The 25,507-nt window shown below is 42.6% G+C and overlaps 1 protein-coding gene across 1 annotated transcript; it reads left to right on the top strand.

Moving 5' to 3' along the window:
- Positions 1–1,775: 1,775 nt before the first annotated feature.
- On the top strand, positions 1,776–25,507 carry LOC120901349 (tubulin beta-3 chain). Its single transcript, XM_040309209.1, has 4 exons — positions 1,776–2,387; positions 22,562–22,670; positions 23,292–23,536; positions 23,601–25,507. Exons 1-4 carry the CDS (start codon positions 2,331–2,333, stop codon positions 24,552–24,554), a joined length of 1,365 nt encoding a protein of 454 aa, XP_040165143.1. The 5' UTR covers positions 1,776–2,330; the 3' UTR covers positions 24,555–25,507.

Below are 25,507 nucleotides of genomic sequence, written 5' to 3' on the forward strand. Positions count from 1 at the left end.
TTTTTGGCAAAGCGCGTCACGATAAACAAACACATGCGTAAGGTAGTAAATTCATAAATTCAATCCACAATCAGCTGTTGCGTGCTTAAATGCATGCTGTACGCTGGTCAGTGCAGCAGAGCGCTCATTGCAATCGAGGGGCTATAAAGGGAGCTCAATCACGGTGGAAAATACAACGCAACCAATATCACCCGTAACAAAAGCGATCGATGGAAGGCGAAAAGGCCAATCGTACCGCGATCGTCTAGCAAGAGTAAGATAGTGATGCTTTCCGTTGACTACTGCAAAAAAGATGAAAAGAATCCAACATGCTCTTCCTAGGTCCAACTCCACCAACTTATGGCGCGGAAGGGCCGAATGATCGGTTAAAAATAAAATTATATACCTTTTTTCTTTCCGTTTTCCATTCGCTTGGGCTGGCCCAAAAGTACTCTCGGAGTGGGCAAGCATCTTCTTTCTTTGATACTTTCTTTACCAGCGAAAAGTAGGGAAAATGAAACTTCACTCACACATACGCAGACGCACACCCTTATATGCACACATGTACGTATGAGCAAGCAGTATTCAAACGGGAGTTTTTCCTATCCTCTAACAGCGCTATACCGTCAACGTGGAAAGTGTAGCTCGGTTTGAATCTTGGCATGAGGAAAGTTACGGAAACTGTATGTGTCGGCAGCAATGTTTTTTTTTTTTCGATGGGTAATTTTATTTCTTTTACCGTTCGTTTGGTGTGCATTTCTGTGCCATACCATTCCGGGCGTGTAAAAGTGAAGAATAATGCGAAGGAGTGGTCGTAATCAAACTGCAGGGATGAGAATGTGTTGCGCGAACATGCTGAATGTAAATGCACATGGCAGAATTTCATGATCAGGAAGTCGACAAGATCGACGAAAACAGTATGTCGGGCGGGATCGATTGGTGGCTTTTGGGTGTTTATTGAATTGGTTTGCTGATTTCATAAAATTATTTTTATCAACACAAGGAACAGCATTTGCAAATATTACTTATGGACTTAAACTTATGGAATTCCTTGAACAAACAATAAATGAACAAGAAGCGCAATTATTTATCTTTTCAATGATATTCCGCATGACAGCAATTCTTTAACCCATACTGAATACAGAGCGTATCTTAATACAAAAAAATGAAAAAAACATTTATTAGAAACAAAAAATAAAACGATTCGACAAAAGTAAATATGGTATAATTAGCATGAAGAATACAGAGCGAATAAAATATACAAATAAATATGTCCAGAAAAAATATATCATTTTGTTATGTTGGTAAGAAAAAACAATATATCTTCTAAACTATACTATATTACAAATACTTTAAGCAGTGTAAATATTTTTCTATTCTATTATCAACAAAAGATTAGTAACCTCAAAATGACATTATTTAAATAAATTCTGAAAGATTTTTTTTGTTGCGTGTAGTATAACTTTATACAATTTTTCTAATTGAGCACCACTCAATATTGTTTAAAAATGATATTTTTCCATAAAATTAAACTTGACCAAATCCCTACAATCATAGTATAATGATATAAATCTACCCGATTGCGTTGTAAAGCCCTGCACCGGCATTCAACACACACGCACCTCAGTCCACTGGGGTTTGCTTCTTAGCAGTTCTGCACCCTTAACCGTGCTGGTTACAATTTTCCCCACAGATAACACGCACACTGCCACGCCGGCGTTCGCGTGTCGCTCGATCTTTACCGTCAGCTAACGGCCCCTCGGACGATGATAAAATTTCCCTTCAAGCCCCACATTCCGGCCAGTTGTGGTGTGCACGTTGCAACGAACGGGCTGTCAGGTTTGCCGGTGAAAAGCGTACACTGTTTCTCTCCAGACGTGTGAAACGAAGCGACCAGCATCGCTCGCGCAACGCACCACTTCCGGTAAGCGCATCTCAGCCGAGCTCCGTCGTCGCTATACGATCGTTTTTGCTTGCTCTAACGCTCGGTATAAACCATCGTGCACTGTTCGGTCTAGCGCTTATCTGACGCTTAGTCATTCGTGCCCCCGGTTCGAGGTTCGATCGTCGGTCGCTGTGGAACGGTTGGTTCAGTTTGCGTCGAACCTAGCTCGTGGTCGGATCGTGCAAGCAGCGCAACACGCTTTGCCGTCTTTCTACACTGCAGTCTTTCTGAGTCTCGTGAACATTTCCGTGCACGTGTGTGTTAACCTTCATTCAAGAGGATCATACATCTCAGTGTTTTACCGTGCGTTCGATTTCGAGTGGAAAGTGATCGTGCCAGTTCTTGAAAAGTGCATTTGCGCTACCAATTTTAAGACCGTTTATCGCAAAAAAAACACTCCGTGAACATGAGAGAAATCGTGCACCTGCAGGCCGGTCAGTGCGGTAACCAAATTGGAGCCAAGGTAAGCAATCCGGAAAGACAAATGTAATAAAGCATTTGTAAATGTTTTATTAATATTATACCATCCTCTGACATAAAGAGGGTTTCAAGAGTGATAATATTTTATAATGATAATGGCTAATGCATCCACCATGCTTAAGAAGTGTTACAAGCATACTATCAACATTAGAAGTTGCTTGCCTATGGAAGATTCCAATCAGTTCCGTGGAACGTACCATTCTCCTGTGTGCACCACTTGCATCGAAGTAAATGCTTCTGGAACATGGCGTTCTTTTTGTTTCTCTTCATGTTTCAGAGATAAGACCAAAAACTTGAGTTTTGCATTGGACTATTAAATTCCAATTGCGCTATCTCGGGCAATGGTGATGGTGTTCGGAAACAGTTGTCTGTAAGTGCCTGCCTTGAAGCAACCGGAAAATTTATTTTTTTCATGCTGCCTACGAAACGCTCCCGGCATATGGCTGATGTGATTGCGGGTGAACAAGATCGTACGATCTGCGGATTCTCTTTGTTTCCAACGTCCAGACTGCGACCACATCCGGCGCCGACCTCTGGGCTGGACGGAGTAATCAGCGTGTCTGAGTGTTTCGCGATTTTTTTCCCGGTTCTTTGCAGCGGGAGCATCAACACACTCACTCAAAAGCCCTCCTGCTACTGCTGGTTGGGATGGTCTAGTTCTTTCACCTAGGCGCAACGCCCGATTGGCGTACCCATTCTAATTAACGGCATTTGTTCAGCATGACTGACTGGCCGTTGGGCTAGGCCGCAACGTTCTTCAGTTTCTTTTTTGGACGTTCGAATGAAATGGCATGGAAGCCGTTCCGCGTGCAGAGATTTGCGAATCAGCGAGCCGAGAATGATGGTAAAACCACAACGAACGAGCTCTGCAGTGTAACGAACTCTTGCATTGGGGTCTTCCAGCTGATATCTTGTGGAGGTTGGTGTTTGGCTTACAGTTTGCATTAGTACGCTACGAGCAGAAGATAGCTTTATCTGCCGTCGTCGCGTTGGTCCCCTTTGTTTCTTTGCCGTTTGCTCAATGGTTCAGCAGTGTAGCATATTTATCTTAAGATTATGCGAGAACTCGACAACAACTTCTCCCAGGAAATGCTGGAACAAAGAATAGGTCAATATCGTTACATTCCGCGACAGAGCCAGTATGCCCGCCAGATGTTGGGACTGTGTGAGACTTTTGTCTGGTGTCCGATTACACGGTTTAAACACATTTTAAGATACACAAACACACCGCCGCCACAGCATCTCCTATGAACGTCAGAACGTCCGAAGTGACTCATCTGCAATTTGAAAATAATCTGGAGCGTTTTATTGTGCCCTTCTTGACAATTACAATTACTGCTCTCCTGAGTAATACACTCTTGAACAATAATCAACGATGAGTTGTCGGGGAATTAGTTTAAATCATACATGTACTGCAACGTAACTCTTTCGACAAACGTACTTATCAGCTGCGATGCAGAAATCACGGAATGACGTTAAACGCACATGAGTAATGCTTTCGGCTAATCAGAAGCTTAAATTGTTCTTTCACACGAACATTGACGAGTCTCAATGTGCGCTGATAAACTAGACGAATATCAGCAACTGAAGGTATTAAAACAATGACAAGCAGTGGACGTGCTTGGTGAACGAAAAAAGTTACTAGTTATATCTGAGCAGGGCACCACCTCACGCAAGCGAAAATACTCACCTTAACAAATGAGAGAGCATTAGTGCAAAAAAACCCAAAAGCCAAATCAAATGATAATATGACTTCGTATGCGTACATACGTGCCGAGACAAACAAAATGACAGAAAAACTTGGGAAGGGTTTCCACCAAATCTCATTCAGCAAGCTTTGCTGTTGCTCTTTTTTTGTCTGAGGTTTGGAATTTCTAGAAAATGTACAAAAAAAACCTCGACTCTTTCCTCCCTTGACCCTTCCACTGTTTAGAGTGTCATTTTTGTTGATGTCTCTATAGTTTTTCATACCCTTATTGCGTGTTGATTCAATTTTTTTTAAACCAGCCTGATGTGATGACACGTTTTTGGTCGAGTTTTTGTTCGAGTTTCGGAAAGTAAAAACAAAAAAACGGGGAAGAAATTCCCTTTCACCAAAACTCTAGCAGACCTAGCGTGATCGTGATCTGATTGTAACTGAGCAGCAGTTGTGCATATGGATCACACGATAACCTTTGTGTCGAGTGAATGGATGATGACTCTCACTGTATCAGGTGCATACGCAGATAGTACCTACAGCACGTTCAGCTACACCATGATTAGTTGGGTGTCAAAACAACATTAATTAAACCTCCGCACGTAAAGGTAATAAATTTCGGGAAGCTGTAAGGTGACTTTGCTTTTCCACGTGAAAGTTTTTACGATAATGAAACCCTTCACGGTGCCCTTGCATACCATTCGGGTGGGGTTATGCTTTCCTTTGATCAACCTTCACCGCTGGCCAGGGTCACGACCCCGAAGTGGAGTGGCTTTCACTCGAACACGGCACCAATAATAAAACCTTCACGGTAAAAGTTAGATAGACCAAAGATTATCTATGAACGATTCCATTTCAGCAACCAGCTTGATCAAGTTACTTGTGAGTAAGGTGAGTCTCTTGGACTTTAATGCACCTCCGCGTTCGATTTCGGTGGAGACAAATTGAAATGGAATTTTAATGTACCTTCGTAATGAAGGTGCCAGAGTCATACACTGTTAGGATCCCAATCATTGTCTGTAAAAGGAAGCTGGGGTGCCTGCGAGCGATGGTAACGTTTGTTCTGATTACATAAATACTGAGACCACTGCGACGAGTGTGGCTAACCGTTTCATAATGTACACCTGCTGGTAACTTATCCATAAACGTGTTTGCGAGTTGCGAATTGTTGGGGTGCAAAAACACCTTCTCTCAGTATGGTATCTAATGCTTACGGAGCTGTGGTCAAGGTTAGGTACCAGTTTAAATCATTTTCTATCCCATGGATGATAAAATAAGGTTTGGAATACTTCGTTGAAATGTAAATACATACCTTCATAGAGAGCAATGCAACACGAACGAAGATCGTATGCCTCAGTGCTTGCTTGAATATAGTTTTGTTTCGACAAAACAGCACACAAACCAACAAAGCGTTTAACATTATTTATTTGCAGCCTACTCTAGCAAAGGTAAGGTGGCCTTGTCACTAGCAAAGGTGAGGCTTAGCAAAAAAGTTGTCAAGCTGGTATTTCCGTATATGAGCATAGGAATGAATCCAACCTGCGCATGATTTATGTGGAGTTTTAATCAGTGCCCCAATGATAACACCATCACGAGTGATCAATTAATGATCGTTTAAACTGAGTTAGTGAATGTGTGAGTCTAATCGATTCATAATCATTGATCAATCTTTTGTCGATTAATTAAAAGATATCTCTCACGAACCCTTCAACGGTACTACGAATTCAATCGCTGTCAGAACCTAGAGATAGAGACACAATGAGAGAGGCAGGGCAAACTCCTTCATTAGGTAACGGTTCTATACACATAAAATGGTCAGGGTTTTTGTAAGGGAGGGATTTATGGTAACACAAAAGAGCGGCAAAGTTAAGTTTTGCAAAGTGAATCGTTTTATGGCGCCTTCCATGCCATACACGGTCCAGTCGGCTTCATTCGTCAGCGGTTCATCGTTGTTTTCACATTTTCTTCTACCCTTGGCACCATAAATGCACCTTACACCGGCAAAGGAGGAGGCAAAGGGGGAGGCCAGCAAAGCGTCTGGCAAGCATCTGGAGAATCATTAAACCATGGTACCAGGCTTACCGCGATTTGCAATGTTGAGCTTCCACGGAAGCTTGAATTGTTCTCCCTTCCTTTCGTTCGAATCGGGAAAATTAAATCAAACTCATCCGCACAGCCGGTTCAGCGCACGATGATGCTCGGTTCTTGGCCGTGGCGAATTGCAGTTATGAGTTATTGGCGGTGTGGCTGAAGTTGGATGCGGTCGGTGTATTTCACCATGGTCCACTGCATCGCAGCACCGATCGCAAAGATCCATTAGTCTATTAGAACAAGCTGATTAGCTAAGAATCGGCCCTTTGATCGGAGAAGCATTGGCCGGTGAATAAGATTTTGCAATTTATCGTCCATACAAGACAAACGACCACCGCTAGGGGATGATACTCCTTAACCCAAGAACCAATGGACTTGGTTCTTAATCTTATACGATAGAATCATTGGAAAAGGCCGAATTATATGGCAAGCTGCGAAGCTCTGCCAGCTTCTTTACGATTTTCTTGATCGCACTGATGCATAGCGCACAGTTCGTTGTACTCCAGTAAGGTGTCCATATAGATGGGTTAGTGAAATTGCAATCAGATAGTGTAATAGAAGTCTTATCGCTTTCAAACATGAACATGAACAACCGTCTATTTGTTGACGGACATTGAACGATGAGTTTAATGTTAACGTAGCTTCTTTCAGCTGGCGTTGATAAACATGAAGGCAGCTGATCTTGTACAATGTGGCCAATGTATGATAAACTACCTCGTGAGCGGTTTCTTATCGGCCTGAGCGGCACCAAACGAGATAGGTGTAGTTATATGGAACGTAGAAAGCTATTTTATCCGAAATCCTACCCTTATCTGGAAACGAAACATTATCCGTTTTTGGAAGTGTTTCTTTGATCGACACTTATTTTTGTAGTTTTGTATGACATTACTACTGCAGTTTCAAAATCAATGTAATGTTGAAATTATCATATGCTCAACACTTTATAGGTGATATCCATTTTAGTTGGATGTTGGATAGTTGACGGACAGTTAATAAAACATGGATTTTGATGATAAAGCTGGTTAAAAAAAACATGCTCAATAATTAGTAAACAATCGAATAAGTGAGTTTGGTCTATTTTATTACTTATTTTCAATTAAAGCTGCTCTATTAAAGCTGGTTAAAAAAGGATTACGTATCGTGGAACAAGAGAGGTCAGTTTTTTTACAGATGATATTAAATATTCCGTGTGTATAAGAAAGATCCGTTCTTTTAAAGCAACAGCATTACATGCATTTTAACACCTCTTCACCAAACCATCTATAATGAACAAAACTGAAGAATTGGAAGTTGTTCGCACCACTATAGAATAATTATCATGTTCATTGCAAAAGCCACCGAAATGCGCACGATCTAGAATCTAGATTCGTGCTAGTGCTGCTTCTAGAACCGAACTCCTGGTGGTCGCCTGACTTGCGTGACTTGCTTGTGTATTTGGTCCTCCGTACCGGTTTAGGTTTGTTTTTGCCCAGATCGCTTGTCCCTTTCTAGCAGACAAAACGATCATCCACGCTCTAAACAAGTAATTAACATCGATAATTAACTCTACTCTGGCGCAACTGCTGGCAAGTGCACCTTCGTACCAGTGTGGTCCAGCTAGCTACAAATACCGAGATTTGATTTAATTTTTGTTGGTACAACGAACTCAGCTGCACTCTGCTGTCCATGGCGGTATTTTTGGAAAGCACGCACCAACCCGGAAAACTTAACGCAACGTGTGATGATGGGTAGCGATACCTTTCTGCTGAGATGTGGCTCAACGTTGGCGTCTGTCGTCCTCGCTGCGTGTGGCGTCTGTCCGAGGTAATTAGTGCAACCGGAATGGTTCTGGTCCGATGCATTCACTTTCTCTCCCACGGAAGCAAGTCAATCAATCGGTTGTGACAACTTCTGCATTCAAATGATGATGCAAACGGAACGAAGCTGTTTAAGTCCCTGGGCAAGGTGACCGAATATTCAAACAGAGGTCGTTGACTGGTAGGTTTTCTTTGCACATTGAAAGCCTCTTTTGGCGTGTTTCTATGCAGGTGATTTGTCGAGAATCGAGCTAGCTGAAAGCACCGAAAACCAAACATGACACGCACAGAACGAAACATGATACGCTGGATAACCCGAAGACGAGCGAAAAGCGTTAGATCCTAATTATACACAGGAAAGGTTCAGCCTAATGTCACGAACGAACTCTTTCGGGGCTTCTGAGACGAAAGTTTGATGACTGGTTGTCACTTTGCAATGTTGTTTCTCGGTACTTTTTATTTTAAACGCGCAGATGGTAAGAATGGATTAACGCCACGTAACATAAGAAGATGAAGCTAAAACACGACCACGATGGCAAGCTTATTTAGTACAAAGAAACCAAGACACCAGATTATCGTGAAGGCGCTTTAAGATTCGATGCTCTTTGTAATGCTTGTCATTGATTATGCGTGATATGAATGAAGAATCAGTAGACATGCAAACGCGTAAAAGTTTTCATTCGACTGTTGCTGAACAATACACGGTGTGATCTGGTTACATTGAATCAATCGAAAACAGCTTTTCGTGTCAATGCCATGGTACGAATACCACGAATATCGAACAATACAAATAACTTTTATTGTGTATTAACCAACCACAAGTTTAGAACATCAGTAACGCCAAACAATAGAGTTACGCATTATTATCCCCATACAGCAATTGGATGTAGTGCGGCTATACAGACAATTAGTTATGCAGTTGTCGTACAGGAGAAGCATTGGTTGTTTGAATACTATGACAAATGGAGTGACTTTCACGCTAAACAATAGTCTTACTTTTGGTGGTTAGTAACGGTCAATGCTGGATGGAGTGTATTGAAAAAAAATCTGTATTTTGTGGGTTTTATGGTAAAACCAAAAAAAAGCAAGTTCAAACTCATGAATCTGTTCTGTGAGTGTCAACTGTAACACAGTTAGTGCATTATTACGTTCCTGGACGAACAGTACTCGTTTTGATTGTGTTAGATAGAGTGACTAAGGCCCAACGAAGGATCTCGGAATGTGTGTGGTTTTATAAATAAATCAAGTAACTACGAATGTGGTTCAAATGTGGTTCATGTTAGCATCTACTTGTTCGTTCCCGAGTTCTGTCTAAACCAAACTAAAGAAGTATTTAAAGTAGCCGTTTTGTGCACTGTGCACTTGGCTGTTGGGAACGTTTAATAGTGTGCCAAAAACGGGTTCTTCCTGCCAACATGCAGTGTGGTCCTCATACTTCGAGTGTGAAACGAGTCTGTTCGCATTAAAGGCTTCTAAATTTGCACGAAACAGTCCCCCATTCTCGTTTTAGGCCCTAAATATAGCCACCAGAGGTGGTGGATTCGGTGGTACAGTACTCTACACGTATCTTCAAAAATGCCGTCTATTCCTCCAAGAAATTCTCGTTAGCATGTGTTTGGCATAGGGCTGCTGGCAAATGCTCGAAATGGCATTTATGTTACATTACTTGAGAAGAACGTATGTCAGCTTTTAGATACTTTGAAGACTAAAAATATCTTCACCGCTACCCCGGCACACGCTGGACAAAGCGGTATGCGTGTGAGTGCTGTCACGCAACGATAAAGTTGCCGCAATGATTAAAATGGAGCTAATTGCTCGAAAGGGAAGTGCCAGCCAGCCGTCTCCTCGAACTGAACTGACTCACCGCGCGCAATAGGACCGCAAGGAAGCGCTCTGTTCTTGAAGAGTCTGGTCGGCGGCATTTCAGACCCACGTTAGACGACGTTAATTGAATTTGATACAAGTAATTAAACTTTCCCCTCGATGGAGCGCCTTTAAATTTGCTAGGTAGTCACGATGAGATGGGCAAGGTACTTTTGTTACTCTAGCAACTGGACCCTTCGAGATGGCTCTTATCAGTGTGGTTTGTTTGGCTCGCGAAAGCGCTACATCCAATTGGAGTCAATGATTATCGAGGTCAAACACAAGATTGATGTGAGCGCGTCGAGGCTGATCGACTCAAATTCAGGATCGTGCCCAATGTTGCGGTACAGCGCTAGATGAGATTGTGCTACGATTCAATGAAAAAGCGAAACATTTTCTTACTTGAAGGTCGTCGTACTCTTGCACGTCTTTTGATTGCTTTTTATATGGGTCTGAATAACGAAAAAACTAAAATTATCAACACGCCCACCATCTTCCAACATCCATTTGATCGTGCAGAGTAGAAACAGTTGATTCATTACTCGATCTATCAATCACTAGGAACAAGCACAGCGATGCTATAAACTGCGCCATAAAACCAGCTTAAACAACTTAAATCAAAATGCTTAATTCTCGGGCTTATCAATGTTGGAGTGAAAAACTCAGCACGATTGTGATTGGTTATGTGTCGTATAACAAAAAACACATATGACCCAAGACGTGTTTAAATGCCGTACGTGCTTTTGATTTGTGGAATCGATTTTTTCATAAATTCTGGATGTTCTCATAAAGTGTTGTTTTGTGACTCGGGTCAGGGTCAAAGTGTTGTTTTGTGAAGTTTAAAGACGGGCGTTTAAATAATTATTGCCATCATTTGTACAATTATGTAAAAGTTTTATTGATTTTTTTTCTTTTGTTTTTTTAAATACAGGTAAGCTGAATAATCCTACAGAATGGAAAAAAGGATGGAAGGAATTTCGAAATGTGAAATGCACCTGTTATCAGACAATGAAATTTAGACATTAAAATAGCATCATTAGGTGTAATGAGTATATCTATAGTAGCAGGAAAAAGTTTTACAAAGTTCAGCATAAATATGAGCGTAAAATATAGTGCGGTACATTGTAACTACGTTAAATCTGCAACGTACTTTGTCGTTCTTAATAACGATTCATTGCGTTGGCGCCTACCCTCTAATTTGTTGCTGTTTTTTTTTTATTAACAATGCCATAAAATAAGAGTGTCGGTAATTTTCTTTACAATTATTTCCCATCTCTATTTCTTCACTGCACTCTACTGCGTGAAGATCGCGCTAACTTACCGAGCTGATTACGACTGCCAAAGAGACGGCAACATAATTCACTTGGCGTTGCATTAATCCCGCTTAACGCATACTAATGCCAACAATTCTCGCCGTGCTTGACGAGATTATATCGTACTCGTTACTTTCCGAGGGACACTTTTCCTTACCAATGCCTAGAACAAACTGGTAACAAACAAAAGTTTGCAGCAAAATGTGACTCTTCAAATGAATCATCCTACGTGAGCCACACACCAGCCGTCGACCGTGACAAACGAGTCCACGTAGTCTTTTTGCAATCCCCTTCCTTTTTTCTCCCTCAGTTAGCAAACGCTACGGAAATCTTTGAAGACCCTTGCCGGCTGAGCATGATGATGAAAATGCGAAAAATTTATCTACCAGCATTAATCAGCACACTGGTAGTGGTAGTGTTGGTGGTGGTGGAAGCAACCACGAAGAACTATAACAGTCGGCATTTCCTTTTCAAATCAAAACGACTCTGTTTGCTGAAGCATTTAGGAAGCAAGGGGGGCTTGGGCCTGAGTTGGTTTAAGCGCTAGTTGCTAGAGGGTTAAGCATGACTGATTAAGATTTCTGCAACACCGAAACCACAACCGATCCATCTGGCGTCTGAAGCGGATGAGCGGAGCTGAGACAATTTTTTCTTTCATCTTTGCCTTTCATGGGATTCTCGATCGTTTCTACCTGATCCAGGTAAGCTGCACCTGTCATAACGACTCCACACAAACGTCACTGACGATTGATCTTTCTCGTCGGTGGATTGTTTCGCAGACAGCTCACTTTCCACGTTGTTTTTTTCGAAGGTTTGTAGTGCCAATGCAAATTTTTATCTAGCGGTTCAATTTTTGAGGTCACTGGACAACTGACATTAGATGGCGGGGTGAAGGATGCTGTTGGGTGTAGAAACCCTGCCGTTCGTGAAAGCGAATCGCTAATAGCCAATGATCAATGCCGGATGAGTTGCACATGTAAAGAAGAAAGGTTGCTTCCGGAGGCTAGGTTTCTCACGATTTGTACAACTTTCAACGTAGCGTACGTTGAGTAATTACTGGTTACAGTTTTATATTCTCTTATAGGAGACAAAGTAGAAGTGATATTAGTTTGTGATATGGTTTTATAAGAAAACTATCCAAATGTTAAGATCAAAAATACATTGTTTAATCCATTTTTAACCATGCACAAATAAACTGGCTTGGGTTCGTTTTGAAACTGGCAAACGCAACATCGAAAACCAATCAATCGGTATTGCAATCGAAATTGAAGACTCACGCTATTTGAAATAGAAATAAAAACAATACAATACAAACCATTCCACCAAAGAGAAATCACTACGAATTGAGCATTCCCGCTGTGCAAAAAGAAGAAGCAAAAGAAAATAGAAATTGATTCCGTCTGCCAGAAGCAAGCAGATTGTCTTCTGGCCAACCATTTTCGCACACCGGTAGGCTAAGCGGATCTGCGAAACTTCATTTTGCGATCCTCTCCATCACGGTTTTGGGACCGAAATGGAAGTAGTAGTTAATTGTCATTTCGTGATTTCGAGACTCGGTACCGCACCGGACAGTCGGATTGCTTGCATTCGATCGTAGAGGTAACGTACGGTAACCACAGGGGAAATTGGAAAAGCAGGAAAAACGGGGCCACTTTTTGTGACAGATGGAAGCTATTCGAATGGGGGTTGCAAATTGGAAAGTTAGTTTATGGCATCGCTGTGCTTGTTCCTAGTGATTGATAGATCGAGTAATGAATCAACTGTTTCTACTCTGCACGATCAAATGAAAGTTGGAAGATGGTGGGCGTGTTGATAATTTTAGTTTTTTCGTTATTCAGACCCATATAAAAAGTGTTTCATGACTATTATATTTTAATAAAATACGATCTGAAAACTATAACTTCACTGCAAACATAGCTGTTCAAGACCACAAGATAATGCGGGAGAATCTTTAGGTCGGGGACAGCTTATAGATAAGAACAGAAAAACCTCAAGCAAAGCATTGCAAACATGCAACGGAACCATACTGCGATCATTTTTGTAGCGACTGTTGCATGTTGTTTGGAAATGCTTAGCATAATTGATTGATTCCCATCTCTTAATAGCAGGTACCGTTGTCCTGGGGCACTGGCTGGTCATTGTTCCATTCAGGTTAACTTAGTTGTCGGTAATGTTACCACTGTGCGCTGAAAAACGCCTCCCAGAGAAAGTCTATGCTCTGGTAAACCACACAGAGTGGGAAATTAATGATTGAGTTGCTTTTTTCAGAGTCGGAATCAAAAACAATGTTAATTCTTACGTTCCCATTTACACATCTGGTGAAACTAACAATTTTGTGTGACTTATGTAAACATGATATTTATATCACAGACTAAACGTAACTTTCTCTCTAAATCGTACATCGTCTCACGGATTAACAGAATACAGTTTTATTGAAAAATAGCTCACAGCATTCACAGTCATTACGTTACCAGTTTGCTTCTTTCTTCTCAAAACTCAGGTCTACGTGTTCAGAAAAGCTAAAAGCAGGTCAGTTAGCGGCAAACCAAATTTTGCACGATTTTGCTGTCGTCAATCTTTCGTAGTTCGCATTACGACCGAGATTTGGAGCTCAACACGACCTGCGAACAGAACGGAAAACAAATGCCAAATAGAAACGAGCTGCTGGCGGAAAAGTCGTTGTCCGTAAAGCTGCCAAACGTTTGTTTCTTCCGTTCAATGATTATTTGCCAAAGAAAAAGCCTTTGGGTCGGGCTAACCGCATTACCGACATTACCAATTCCAAATCCTCGATTTCGGACAAGCTTTCATTCGCGACGCGAGAAAGCTTCAGATAAATTATACCCAACAAATAAAAATGGCGAACTGGCTGGAACTGGGATGGATTGTTACCTTTTTTTTATACCATAATAATAACACAGTTGGTGTTACAAACAAGCGTTGAAGATGTCTCGTTGCTCGTGGGAGATTTGATTGGAGATGGGATTTTTCGTCGCCGCTTCCGATTGCCGGCTTACATCCGCGATCTCAGCCGATCGTCACTGCTACGGTAGCTAAGCATCTCGTAAGCTTTTCCATCGAGCGTATCGAACGTGTGGAAATAAAACCAACATGATTAACGCAAACATGCGAACGTGGAACCGATTTTCACCACCACCCTCATCTTCTCTCGGACGATCCGGCTCATGTGCTGGCGCTGTGCGGGCTGCAGGTGCTGGAAAATCCATTAATTACTGAACTAATTGCCCGGGCGGGTGTGGTTGCGGTGTAATCACCGCGGCGAATTTGGGTTACACCATTACACCGTGCAGCCATAATTACAACGAAAGGGTCTCGGGGTCTTCGTGGGCCACCGGCACAATCTAACGGAAGAAAATACAGGGTGCGATTGGAAGATGGCCACAGCCGTCGTATACCATTCGTTCGTTCGACGGTAATGGAATGTTGATCGATTCAATCGATTCGGTGGTAGAACTGAAATGGGCAAAAGTGTGGAAAGAGTCGAATACCTGTGAAACTGTACGGGGTTTGTGGTACGGCTGTGCGACACATGCAGTGTAGCATGATTGAGGTTAATCTACAAGTGAGCAATATGATGCCACAGCGAAAACGATGATCCCCGATAAGATCCGTTATGTGATCTTTTTACACTGACTCTTTTTCTGGCGAAGAAATGTATCCCCTTTTTGTTGCATTATTATTTTAACGCATAACTGACAGTGAGACAGCACCTCGCAACGATCCATTCGAAAAGATAGCAAAGCAAAATATAGTCCAATAAAGAGAAGAGAAATGATATAAAATGACCATATGAATGAACCGAAATCACATTGTCGTTGTGTTGGGATGCCCAAAATTGTATATTAATTAAGTGAATGGCACCTTTAACGATTCACTTTTTTCTGCAAAGTTTCTACCGGTATCAAATATCCACACTCCGGTCGATGAAAAGCTCCGATTACGGTGCTAATTATGATATTGCCTCTAAAAATGCTACACCGATTTGCATTCTCATTCCGATACGGTTTAAACCCACTGACTGGGCAATATTTATGAGGTGTAAAACGTACGCATAAAATCATCATTTTAACGTCGTTACGTGTCAGCAATTCAGAATCTGAGTTGGGGCGAATTTTAAAATGTTTAATTGAATAAAAGTAATTATACTTTCATTGTGATTAGTATCGCGCTATTAAATCGTACAACCGTTATACTTGATTGATTGTGGAAACTACTCAGTCGAAAACAAAAAGAGTGTAATTTTTACATGTTATTGTTTTTCTGTTGACTTCAGTGGAAAGTTTGATAATGACTGGAAAGTTAAATCAAATGACAACTGGAGATGTCACGAACAACTAGATGAGAAAACAGACTACTCTAACGAGACGACCATTTGACAATCAATTCCACCACTTGAGCCAGCTCGCCGGAAATAGAGGAAAGAAATGAAAGTCGAATGTAAGACGAAGCTTATTTCACTGCATTAAAAATCGCTTGAGTTTTTTGGGAAAACTGCTTCAATTTAGTTTCAACGATTTATTCCCTTTCCTATGTTAGGTACGAGCTCTCTTGTCGTGTAAGCGTCCGGTTGTTTCAGGAATGGAAAAAGAAATTTATGAGTGACAAATAATGCTGCGCGCTTGAAACTGTAACGATGTCAATAGAGCCTACAGTAAAAAAATGATATGATCTTTATTTTCGAGGAAATTTATACAGAATTTGTGACTCAAAGTCCTATTATAGATTCATTTACATTTAAAAAAATAGACAAATACCCAGCTGATGCTTGAGCGGACCGCTTCTTCTTTAGACGTTAAACTGATTTAAATGACACTCATTACGCTAATTGCAACCGTTGTCGTGTTGTTGCTGAGAGAGAAAGAGAGAAATCATACGACACGTCCCAAGGGTTGGATTACGAGCCAAAAAACATGATCGTTTTAGTCCATGCACAGTCAAACTAAAGCGGTTTTTTGCTGACATGGTGTTAGCTTCCTGCTGGCTTCCCTCATGGCGGGATCCGTATTGGTATGTAGTAAAGAAAGGGGGTTATTAAGGCACCTGCTTTTTTTGTTTCACTAATGCTTCCTCGTCTGCAGACTTACGAGATCAGAAAAGAAGCACAAATACACAAGCTTCGCAGAGTATCATACTGCGTTCGTTTGTTCGGAGAGGTGAGTGCTGAACATCGTTTATGTAGGTTTATGAAAATGTTCTGTTGTCATCTTTTGGAACACGGCCAACGGTTCATCATCTAAGTTGTGTTGCCACTGATTGTGATTAGCCATTTTTGGTGCAATTTGGTCGATTGCCGGCTCCACTTTTTGCAACGCTGTGTGTTTTTTCGTTCGTGTGTAAATCGTTTTTGGGCCACCGTGTTATGGCCGGATGATGGTAATTGTGGTTTAACGAAGTCCATTTTGCCGACCAGCTGTGTTTTTCTTCGACGTGTGTGCTTTTATTTAGAGCTGTTTTACGATATTTAATGGACGATCATTAGGAACGCACGTTGTGATGGCTTCATCAAAGGAAGATGGGCTACTGTGGGTGGTGATAAGAGTGTTAATTCACTCACTAGTAATGCGAAGAAGAAAAACATAGATGCGATGTTAATGTGATCGTTACGTTTGAAAGATCGAGATGATTGTTCAGTTTGTGTAAGATGCATTGCAACTTATTTGATCTTTCATATTTTTCAACTGATGCAAATAAAGCTTAACACTTCATGCAATTGTTTCTACAATTTGATGACTAATCTCATCCCATAGAATAAAGCAGCTGTAGCGGGAACATTTGTATTAATCATACCGACACGACACATATTAACGATCGTGCTTTGACTAATTGTGTGCGTCTGCGCACGTTGACCGCAAAAAGAGCTGTATCGACCAGGCCGGGGAGGGGGTAGTAGCTACTACTCATAACAATAATAATTGTTTGCAAGCGATTCCTCTCGCAACTGTTGCTTTCGTCAATCGAGCTCGTTTAGCTCGGCTGCCTGGCGACGGCATTAAATTCTTGCGCGAAATCGGAATTCAAGCGATTGCCAGTTTTTTTTCCATTCATGATGTCTTTATGATGGCCTGGATGTGGAACGGGCGAGAAGGAAATGTGTGAGAACGACGCCAGACAATAATAGACGACAACGGAGACCTCCACCGAATCCAGACGTATCATATATCCGGCACATAGAGAGCAGCGCCACAGCTTCATGGTTTCGATGAAAGAATTCGTTCGAGAACAGAAAACGAACTGAAGCACCGTCCGACCGTGACATGGTACCAGCGAAAGTGCCAATGTTCCTGAAAATGCTCGAAAGAATGACGGCGCAAGGGAAGCGAGAACCTTCATTACCATTATGTCTGAGAACGCTTTTGCTGTCATAAATGCGTATACAAATTTGACGTCTCGTATTCCTCCGTGTTCCGTGTTATTTGTACTGAAAGATATAAGAACAGACCGTTTTCGAACGATATGGCACTGATGCTGGATTGAAGTATATGTGTATAGAAGGACAAAAAACTATACAAACATGATTGTAACATACTGTTAGCGCAACATTGTTGCAGTTATATGGATTCAGCCCGATGTAGTGTGAACATGACCAATGCACGTTGAACCCGGCAGAGAGTTTACATACATTCGATCGGTTACGATCGTAACTCCTGTTTAGATCGTTTGCATGTTCCGAACATGTGGCTTCCGTTTCATTTGGTTGAGAATAGTAGATTGCTTTTGCATGTTTAATGTCTGTTTCAGTAACGTAAAGAGAGCTGTTGCGGAAAGGATGGTGTAAGATTGAGTAAATTTACTCTTTTGGAAAAAATTACACTTCATGCGACGAACGAGGAAATTTTGTACGTTTGAAGAAATATTCTTGATGTGATGTAAACTGCTGTATATGATATCCGTCATGATTAATTTCCATTACTGCGATAGGTAAGATTCTTGCTAGAAACATATCGAATAGGGCGTTATTTTACAAAGTAGATCGCTCATTTACATGGCATAAATCATATTCGGCGAACCGGTAAATTTTCCCTACATAGTCATAAACGCGTCTCATAATTCAATTCACAGAATTTTCGCCCATTACGATCGGCCAGAAGAGAATAGTCCGAGCTATAAATGCGCTGACTAAACATCGTTAGTCTTGCACCGGCATTTAACGAGCCAGCGAGCTCGCTTTGATATTTCCGCGTTGCGGTGCGTCTGCATCGGTAATAACTTTCTCGCTTATCGCATCGATCATTTGGGGAAGGGACGGAGGGCATCACTTGCCTGGCGACGTTTGGATCTTCGCGTTGGTTTCGAAAAACCGCATCCGAGCGCACGCCCGTCGTCACAGGTCATAAATTATGCTGTGGTCTAAAAATACTAATAAGCTGCAGCTACGTCGACTGCATACAAGATGCAGTGAATGGCGTTCTTCATCATGTTCGGGAAGGCAAACATAGAACCGTCACCAGAACACCACCACCGTCCGTACAGGCTAGGTATGCAATTTGGGCAAAGCATTTTCGGTGCGGGAGAACTTTTTGGAGCTGAAGAATTACGCACTCAACTTTCGGAAGGGTACAGGCATGGCGCGTGTGACTTTGAGTTGACACCCACGAACGCAGACGATGTGCTGAAAATAGGTGTAACCAAACCTGAACGCCCTGTCATGGGCGATGCTGTGAAGATGTGTGAAAGATAAATCAGTGCTGCTCCCAGTAGCATCCCGTTCGGCGGTCAAACCGTGGGCGATGACCCGTACTGTGGTGCCACCGATACGATGCTGAACGTATCCGCTGTGCAGGAGGAGGAGAAAGAGACATCGAAATGCTCGTTCTACATGGTGTGCTAGCGTATCAAACAACCCAACAGCAATCTTATTGCGGGAATAGTTATCTACACACAGACATACACACACACGCTCACAAAAGCAACACAAAATTGTACGAAAGTCTATCGTGAGACATGCCGTGGATCTTTGATTAGAATCTCATGACAATCCCGAAAACTTCCCATGCTCATGGTGGGCTGAACGCCAACCCAAACAACAACGACAATGACGAAAAGCAAACGACCCTGAAATTGGGCTACCAAATCTCACTGACAGCTCAGCGGAACGCGTGAGTTTTCTGTGCCGGAAGTATCTGAATGGTTGTTGCCCTATGTTGACACCGGGCGTTGGGGGATCGTTTTGAGAACGAACGAGCCTTAATTGCTAGGTACAATAAACAAATATAATTCGCTACCATCATGACATCACGACTGCATAGTAGAAATCGCTAAAACTAGAAAAGGGGATCTGAGAGAGAGAAAAAATTGCCTCATTTTTACCATGCAACTTGTAAGGTATAGTGAACATATTATCAACTAGCGTTTCAACTTGTCCATGAAACTTTGAATGCATCAAATAATAGGGACACTAAATTGAGAACGTTTCGCTATTGGAAAGAATGTGACCGAGCGTCACGTAAAACAAATCTAACGAAGGAATTCTAATTACCCAGGGGGAACGAAACGTGTAACACTGATTGTTTGTAAATGTGTACGCAACCAATCACTCCCCATGAATGATCGAGGAAAATGTCTTTCCCCCATTGTTCCTATGTAAATCGATGAGTTGACATAGTTACGAACACGCTTAAACAGGGAATGGCACAACGGCTCAATGAAAACTGCTGCATGACCTTCTTCGTCATCGGAAGTGACAGTTATGTAGCGATTGATTGAATGAGTAACAGTCTGGAAGTACTTCCAGTGGCCAATTTGTGCGGCAGTAAGTAGTGCACCAATCCATTCAATAGAAAATAGTGACGCAAAATATTGTCTACCTTTGCGCGGTACAAAACAATTCCCGGGATAGAGTGACACACAACACAGGCGAACTTCATTCTGACTGACTGGGCTCTTTCTCCGCCGAAACGGGTGGAACGTTTTTGTGGCGGTTGGGGCTAAGCGTTTTCGGCAAGCGGAACGGTATTTTGGGGATTCTGTTATGTTGGGCTGCGTGAAACAATCATACATGGAACAGTAAATTATTTTGTCACGCTTTGTTAGGCTGCAGGTTTGATGATTCGTACATCTTTGGTCTGCTGGGCGGGTAAGAAAGAGACGAGAAGTGGACGAATTTTTGAAGTAAATTTTCTACCACATTTCGTTTCTCGTGGAATAATACAGGGTTGGATGATTGTTTTATGACTGAAAAGTTCCATAAGCTTCAGTGTTTATTGTTGGTGATATGGATCAGTGATTTGAACGCTGTCATTACGGAGCAATGTGCTTTCGGTAATTCTAGTTTTATTGCATGGCATTTTGTCTAGGCCACAAGTTCTTGAACAGTTCATCATATTTTGGAGAGCATAATATCGTAAAATTTTAGTACCCTTTGGTACCAAAAAGCTTACATACCAATATTCCTTCAATTGATAATAATTAAAGAAAAATATCATCATAACTGGATCTCACTGATTTATGTTTAAAAAATACATAATTTTGGGCACTGTTTCTAAGAAAAACTGTGATCAGGGTCTGATCAAGCACAAACTTTTGACAGGAAGCGTCTAATGAATGTAGCGTGAGAATGTAGCATTCGTATTTAATTAGATCCTCCCGTTTTTGAAAGCGTCGGTGCAGAGCCTGCACAAACCCATTCTTCGTTCATTCGTATAACCATAACAACCAACCACAGGAGAAGTAATCTTCTGACACCTAAGAAGTGTCTCGAGTGTCCCATGTTCCCATGTTAGTAGCGGAAGGGTTGAACTCGTTTATATTGTTGTTTCTGTGTGTGGATTTCAAGCTAAAAAGTAACCATCTTTGGAAAATTTATTTTGAGATGTTGTCTTCCAAATCCATTTTAGACTACGTGCTCGTTTCCGGGAAAGTCTACTTTAAGACCGGATTTCGGTAGCAGAGCGTTAGATTTATGGTGCGCTTTCGCGAGCAATATGCTGTTGCTGCTGCTACAACGTTTCCGTATTGTGTCAGTGTCAGTGTCAACCTGAATTGAAATGGGATTTTCGGCGCATCTTTCACATCTCACACCTCAAGGGACAGTGCAATCGTCCCTGGGACTGCGACTTAATCGCAATCAGACTTTGAACAGCGAAATTGGGGGCTGGGACGACCTATGCCATGGGCCGGTGATCGGTGAGAGGAAACTGTCAAACTGTACGCCAGTCTTTCGACTTACATTGATGTCTCCCAGTAAGCCAGGAAAAGCCTCACCACGTGGAGGTGGTAGAATAGGATTTCCTTTCGCGTTGTTGTGTCTCCCGCCACGCTAACTAATTGACGATCGCTGTCAACATTGGGCGATGACAAAAAGCATTCTGCAGTCGCTCGGTGCAGTCTCTCCCTAGCCCTGATTTATTTATAACTTTCAAAACGGTAGACCCAAGAGCGAGATCCCGCACACAGTCCATCGGGATCCATTTTATTTTTAAAGCCCTCCCCACTTAATGGTTTTCTAGTGGGGCATTTCGTGCGCTGTATACCTACCAGCGCGCACCAACGGAAGCCACAAATGAGCCACAGAAGTACCGAAAGCAATCGTTAAATCTAATTTTTATTTTTATGAAAATGTTAACAAGCGCCCTGGAGTCGTCGGGTGGTACGTACACCTCGTCCCATCCCCGGGGTGTGAGATGGAACACCGATTATGGCTTACGCGGATTAGATGGATTGCTACCGCGTCCAACACGATGGCCTCAAGTGTTTGTTTGAATGGGTTGGTGATCGTAAATATTTCCCATATGGGAAACTGCATCCGCGACCTACAGATTTCCATTTTGGATGGAGATGGGAAAGAGACCAAAACCGTGAATTGTGGTTCCCCTTTTTCCAGCACGATGAATGATGGTCTATATTTTTTCCCTGTCACCGCGGTTCGATTGAAATGAATTCGAGCATAGCAAGAGGGTTGGAGTGTGGAGAGTGCATGAGAAATTAAAACCATCACCCTATTCATTTGGATCCAGTTTGGCTAATGCAGTAGGTTTACGCTTTAACGATTGACGAGCACAATGTTCCTTAAAATCCAATATCCGATGGGAAGGACGGCAGAAATGACATAATTCTGACGTAATTTTCTCAGAAAGTAACTCCCATATGCCGGCTGGTACTCGTTGCAGAACATTTGGTTTGATTTGATACGCTTTAATGAGTTAAACTAGAGTCAAATTTAGTATTCATAAATGTTGAGCTATAATTAAGAAGTTGTGTTACTGATGAAGTCTTTCCAGCATATGCTTGTAGTTAAAATCATGATCGTAAAGGAAATATAATTATTTTTAATGTGCCTTAACTTCTTCGATCTATAATGGTGCTGTGACCTAAAATTTCTTATGTAAATATGGTTTGTTGCATAATAATAACAAAAACAAATTCATTTTTTCATTTCCAGTTTTGGGAAATCATCTCCGAGGAGCATGGCATTGATGCCTCCGGTGTCTACAATGGCGAATCCGATCTTCAGCTCGAGCGTGTTAGCGTGTACTACAACGAAGCATCGGGTAAGTTAAACGGGTTCACAGTAACACAGGCAGTTTTCAACAATCAGCCAGCAGCCTCCTCAGGTGCTCAACACTTATTTCTATCTGATACACGGTACCATGAAAATTACCTGTTGATGTGCAGAATTCTCGTGTTGATTATTTCCCCTCGTTCAGTATGATTTTTTTCTCCATTATTCTTGATATTGATCTACTCAGACTCCGCTAGTGGACGCCGCTACCACCATTTGGTTCTGTCTAGTGCAGAATATGTCTGTTGAAATGGATGTAAAGCAAAAATTCTTGCAACCATGCACCGTAAACCATTCAACAGCTAGCGAACGTGAACTATCAGCGCTTCACTAGTATTAATCGTTTCCGGTCCAGTCCGGATTGCAGTTCGAAACAATAATACTAATTAGAATGTCGGCAGCAAGGGCTCAACAGAATGGCAATCGAAACGTGCCCGGAATTGCATCGGTTAGCGGTTCCGTTTTGTGCATCGGAAGTGGTGTTGGGTGTGAGTCACCTGTTTGTCGATGGCTGTTATGCGTTTATTCAATGATGGCATACCTTCGCTACTCATAGTCAGCATATCTTATAATTCGCCACGTACTTTTCGTTTGCATTGGCTCTTTACAGCAGTGTCGCGGGCATCCGGTGGCAAGTATGTGCCGCGTGCCATTCTGCTCGATCTGGAGCCGGGTACCATGGAGGCAGTCCGTTCCGGATCGTACGGTAAGCTGTTCCGTCCGGATAACTTCGTCTTCGGGCAGTCTGGTGCCGGCAACAACTGGGCCAAGGGACACTACACCGAGGGTGCTGAGCTGGTCGATGCCGTCTTGGATGTGGTGCGCAAGGAGTGCGAGAACTGCGACTGTCTGCAGGTGAGTAGTACATAATAGGCTAGCACAAACATTGTTTTACTGATCCGCATGCCCTTTCTCGCAGGGATTCCAACTGACGCACTCACTGGGAGGTGGTACCGGTTCGGGTATGGGCACGCTGCTGATCTCGAAAATCCGCGAAGAGTATCCGGATCGTATCATGAACACCTACTCGGTTGTACCGTCGCCGAAAGTGTCGGACACGGTGGTTGAGCCGTACAATGCTACCCTCTCGATCCATCAGCTGGTGGAGAACACGGACGAGACGTACTGTATCGATAACGAGGCCCTGTACGATATCTGTTTCCGCACGCTGAAGGTGCCCAATCCGAGCTACGGCGATTTGAACCATCTCGTTTCGCTGACGATGTCCGGTGTGACCACCTGTCTGCGATTCCCGGGACAGCTGAATGCCGATCTGCGCAAGCTGGCCGTCAACATGGTGCCGTTCCCGCGTCTTCATTTCTTCATGCCCGGTTTCGCTCCACTGACGTCCCGTGGATCCCAGCAGTACCGTGCACTCACCGTGCCGGAGCTGACCCAACAGATGTTCGATGCCAAGAACATGATGGCGGCTTGCGATCCACGCCATGGCCGCTACCTAACAGTCGCTGCCGTGTTCCGTGGACGCATGTCCATGAAGGAGGTCGACGAGCAGATGCTGGCGGTTCAGAACAAGAACAGCAGCTACTTCGTCGAGTGGATCCCGAACAACGTCAAGACTGCCGTCTGTGATATTCCGCCGAAGGGCCTTAAAATGTCTTCCACGTTCATTGGTAACACCACCGCCATCCAGGAGCTGTTCAAGCGCATCTCGGAGCAGTTCTCCGCTATGTTCCGTCGCAAGGCGTTCTTGCACTGGTACACGGGCGAGGGTATGGACGAGATGGAGTTCACCGAGGCGGAGAGCAACATGAACGATCTGGTGTCGGAGTACCAGCAGTACCAGGAGGCGACCGCTGACGACGAGTTCGAACAGGAAGACTGCCAGGATGAGATGGAGGGCGAGTGCGTTTGAGGCGGACGGGCGGACCGTTCGAAGAGAGCAGTCCGTGGCCAGCACCAACATCCTGGCTTTGGCATTTTTATTATTTATTAAAATTTCTCGTAGCTAGGCAAACGATTTTATACTCCGAATACCGGAGACTGCGTGTGTGTAAAGAAACGTTAAAGTAACATTTACTAAACAAAAACAAAGAAGAAAAGAAAAACATAAGAAAAAAAGTATCGTAATAATATACTCGATTCACCGTTTGATCATTTCTACAGGATACTTGAATTGATACGACTTCTAAACGAACGCAAATGCTACTCAATATCATCTTCGATCTCAAGACAGAAGCTTGTTTCTGTATCGAGATATTTTGTAACTTCTAGCGCAACAGTAAAGACTCCCTGGTTTTTTCAAAGGGTGGAAAGTTCGTCTCCCGTTATGTAGGTACTCAAGCGAAGTTTCTTGAAAGCAGAGAAACTGCTAGCGGAGAGTCCCCAACGACTAGAAGCAAAGGATTGCAGACGAAGATAATGGTGAGGGCGAGCCCTTTCCAACCAACTATGAGAATACCATGTGTGTTATTTTACTCTTAACAGAATAGTTTTTGATCAGATGACGGTGTTTTGTTTTTGGTAACAGATGAACTGAGTGGCACGGGGTGTAGTTTTGGAGAACCTACAAATACCTATGGATAGGAATTAGTAGTCTTGTCAGCTTACAATCGGATGGTAGCATCTAGAACAATAGAGAACATCTACTCAAAGCCCATTTCGTGCAGATACGTGTGCTGATTGTCTGTTTGTGTTGAAATTCTTGACCGGCCGGTAACGGCATCGAACGTGAAGGTGGATGCCAAAGACGCGAAGAGTTGTGTGTAATGAGCAGCAGCAATTGTAACCATACTGGCAAATCATTGAGTGATGACAGTCAAGCGAAATATATCCTCATTATTTATACCATGTACGTGTATGCCCAAT

Source organism: Anopheles arabiensis, chromosome 3 (genome assembly GCF_016920715.1).
Source record: "Anopheles arabiensis isolate DONGOLA chromosome 3, AaraD3, whole genome shotgun sequence".
NCBI lineage: Eukaryota > Metazoa > Arthropoda > Insecta > Diptera > Culicidae > Anopheles > Anopheles arabiensis.

What these genes read in the sequence shown, in the direction of transcription:
- LOC120901349 (XM_040309209.1), top strand. Translation starts at nt 2,331, where the DNA reads ATGAGAGAAATCGTGCACCTGCAGGCCGGTCAGTGCGGTAACCAAATT. An exon ending in GTAACCAAATTGGAGCCAAG is followed by an intron (nt 2,388 to 22,561) that starts GTAAGCAATCCG and finishes TTTCATTTCCAG; the next exon opens with TTTTGGGAAATCATCTCCGA. An exon ending in AGAACTGCGACTGTCTGCAG is followed by an intron (nt 23,537 to 23,600) that starts GTGAGTAGTACA and finishes CCTTTCTCGCAG; the next exon opens with GGATTCCAACTGACGCACTC.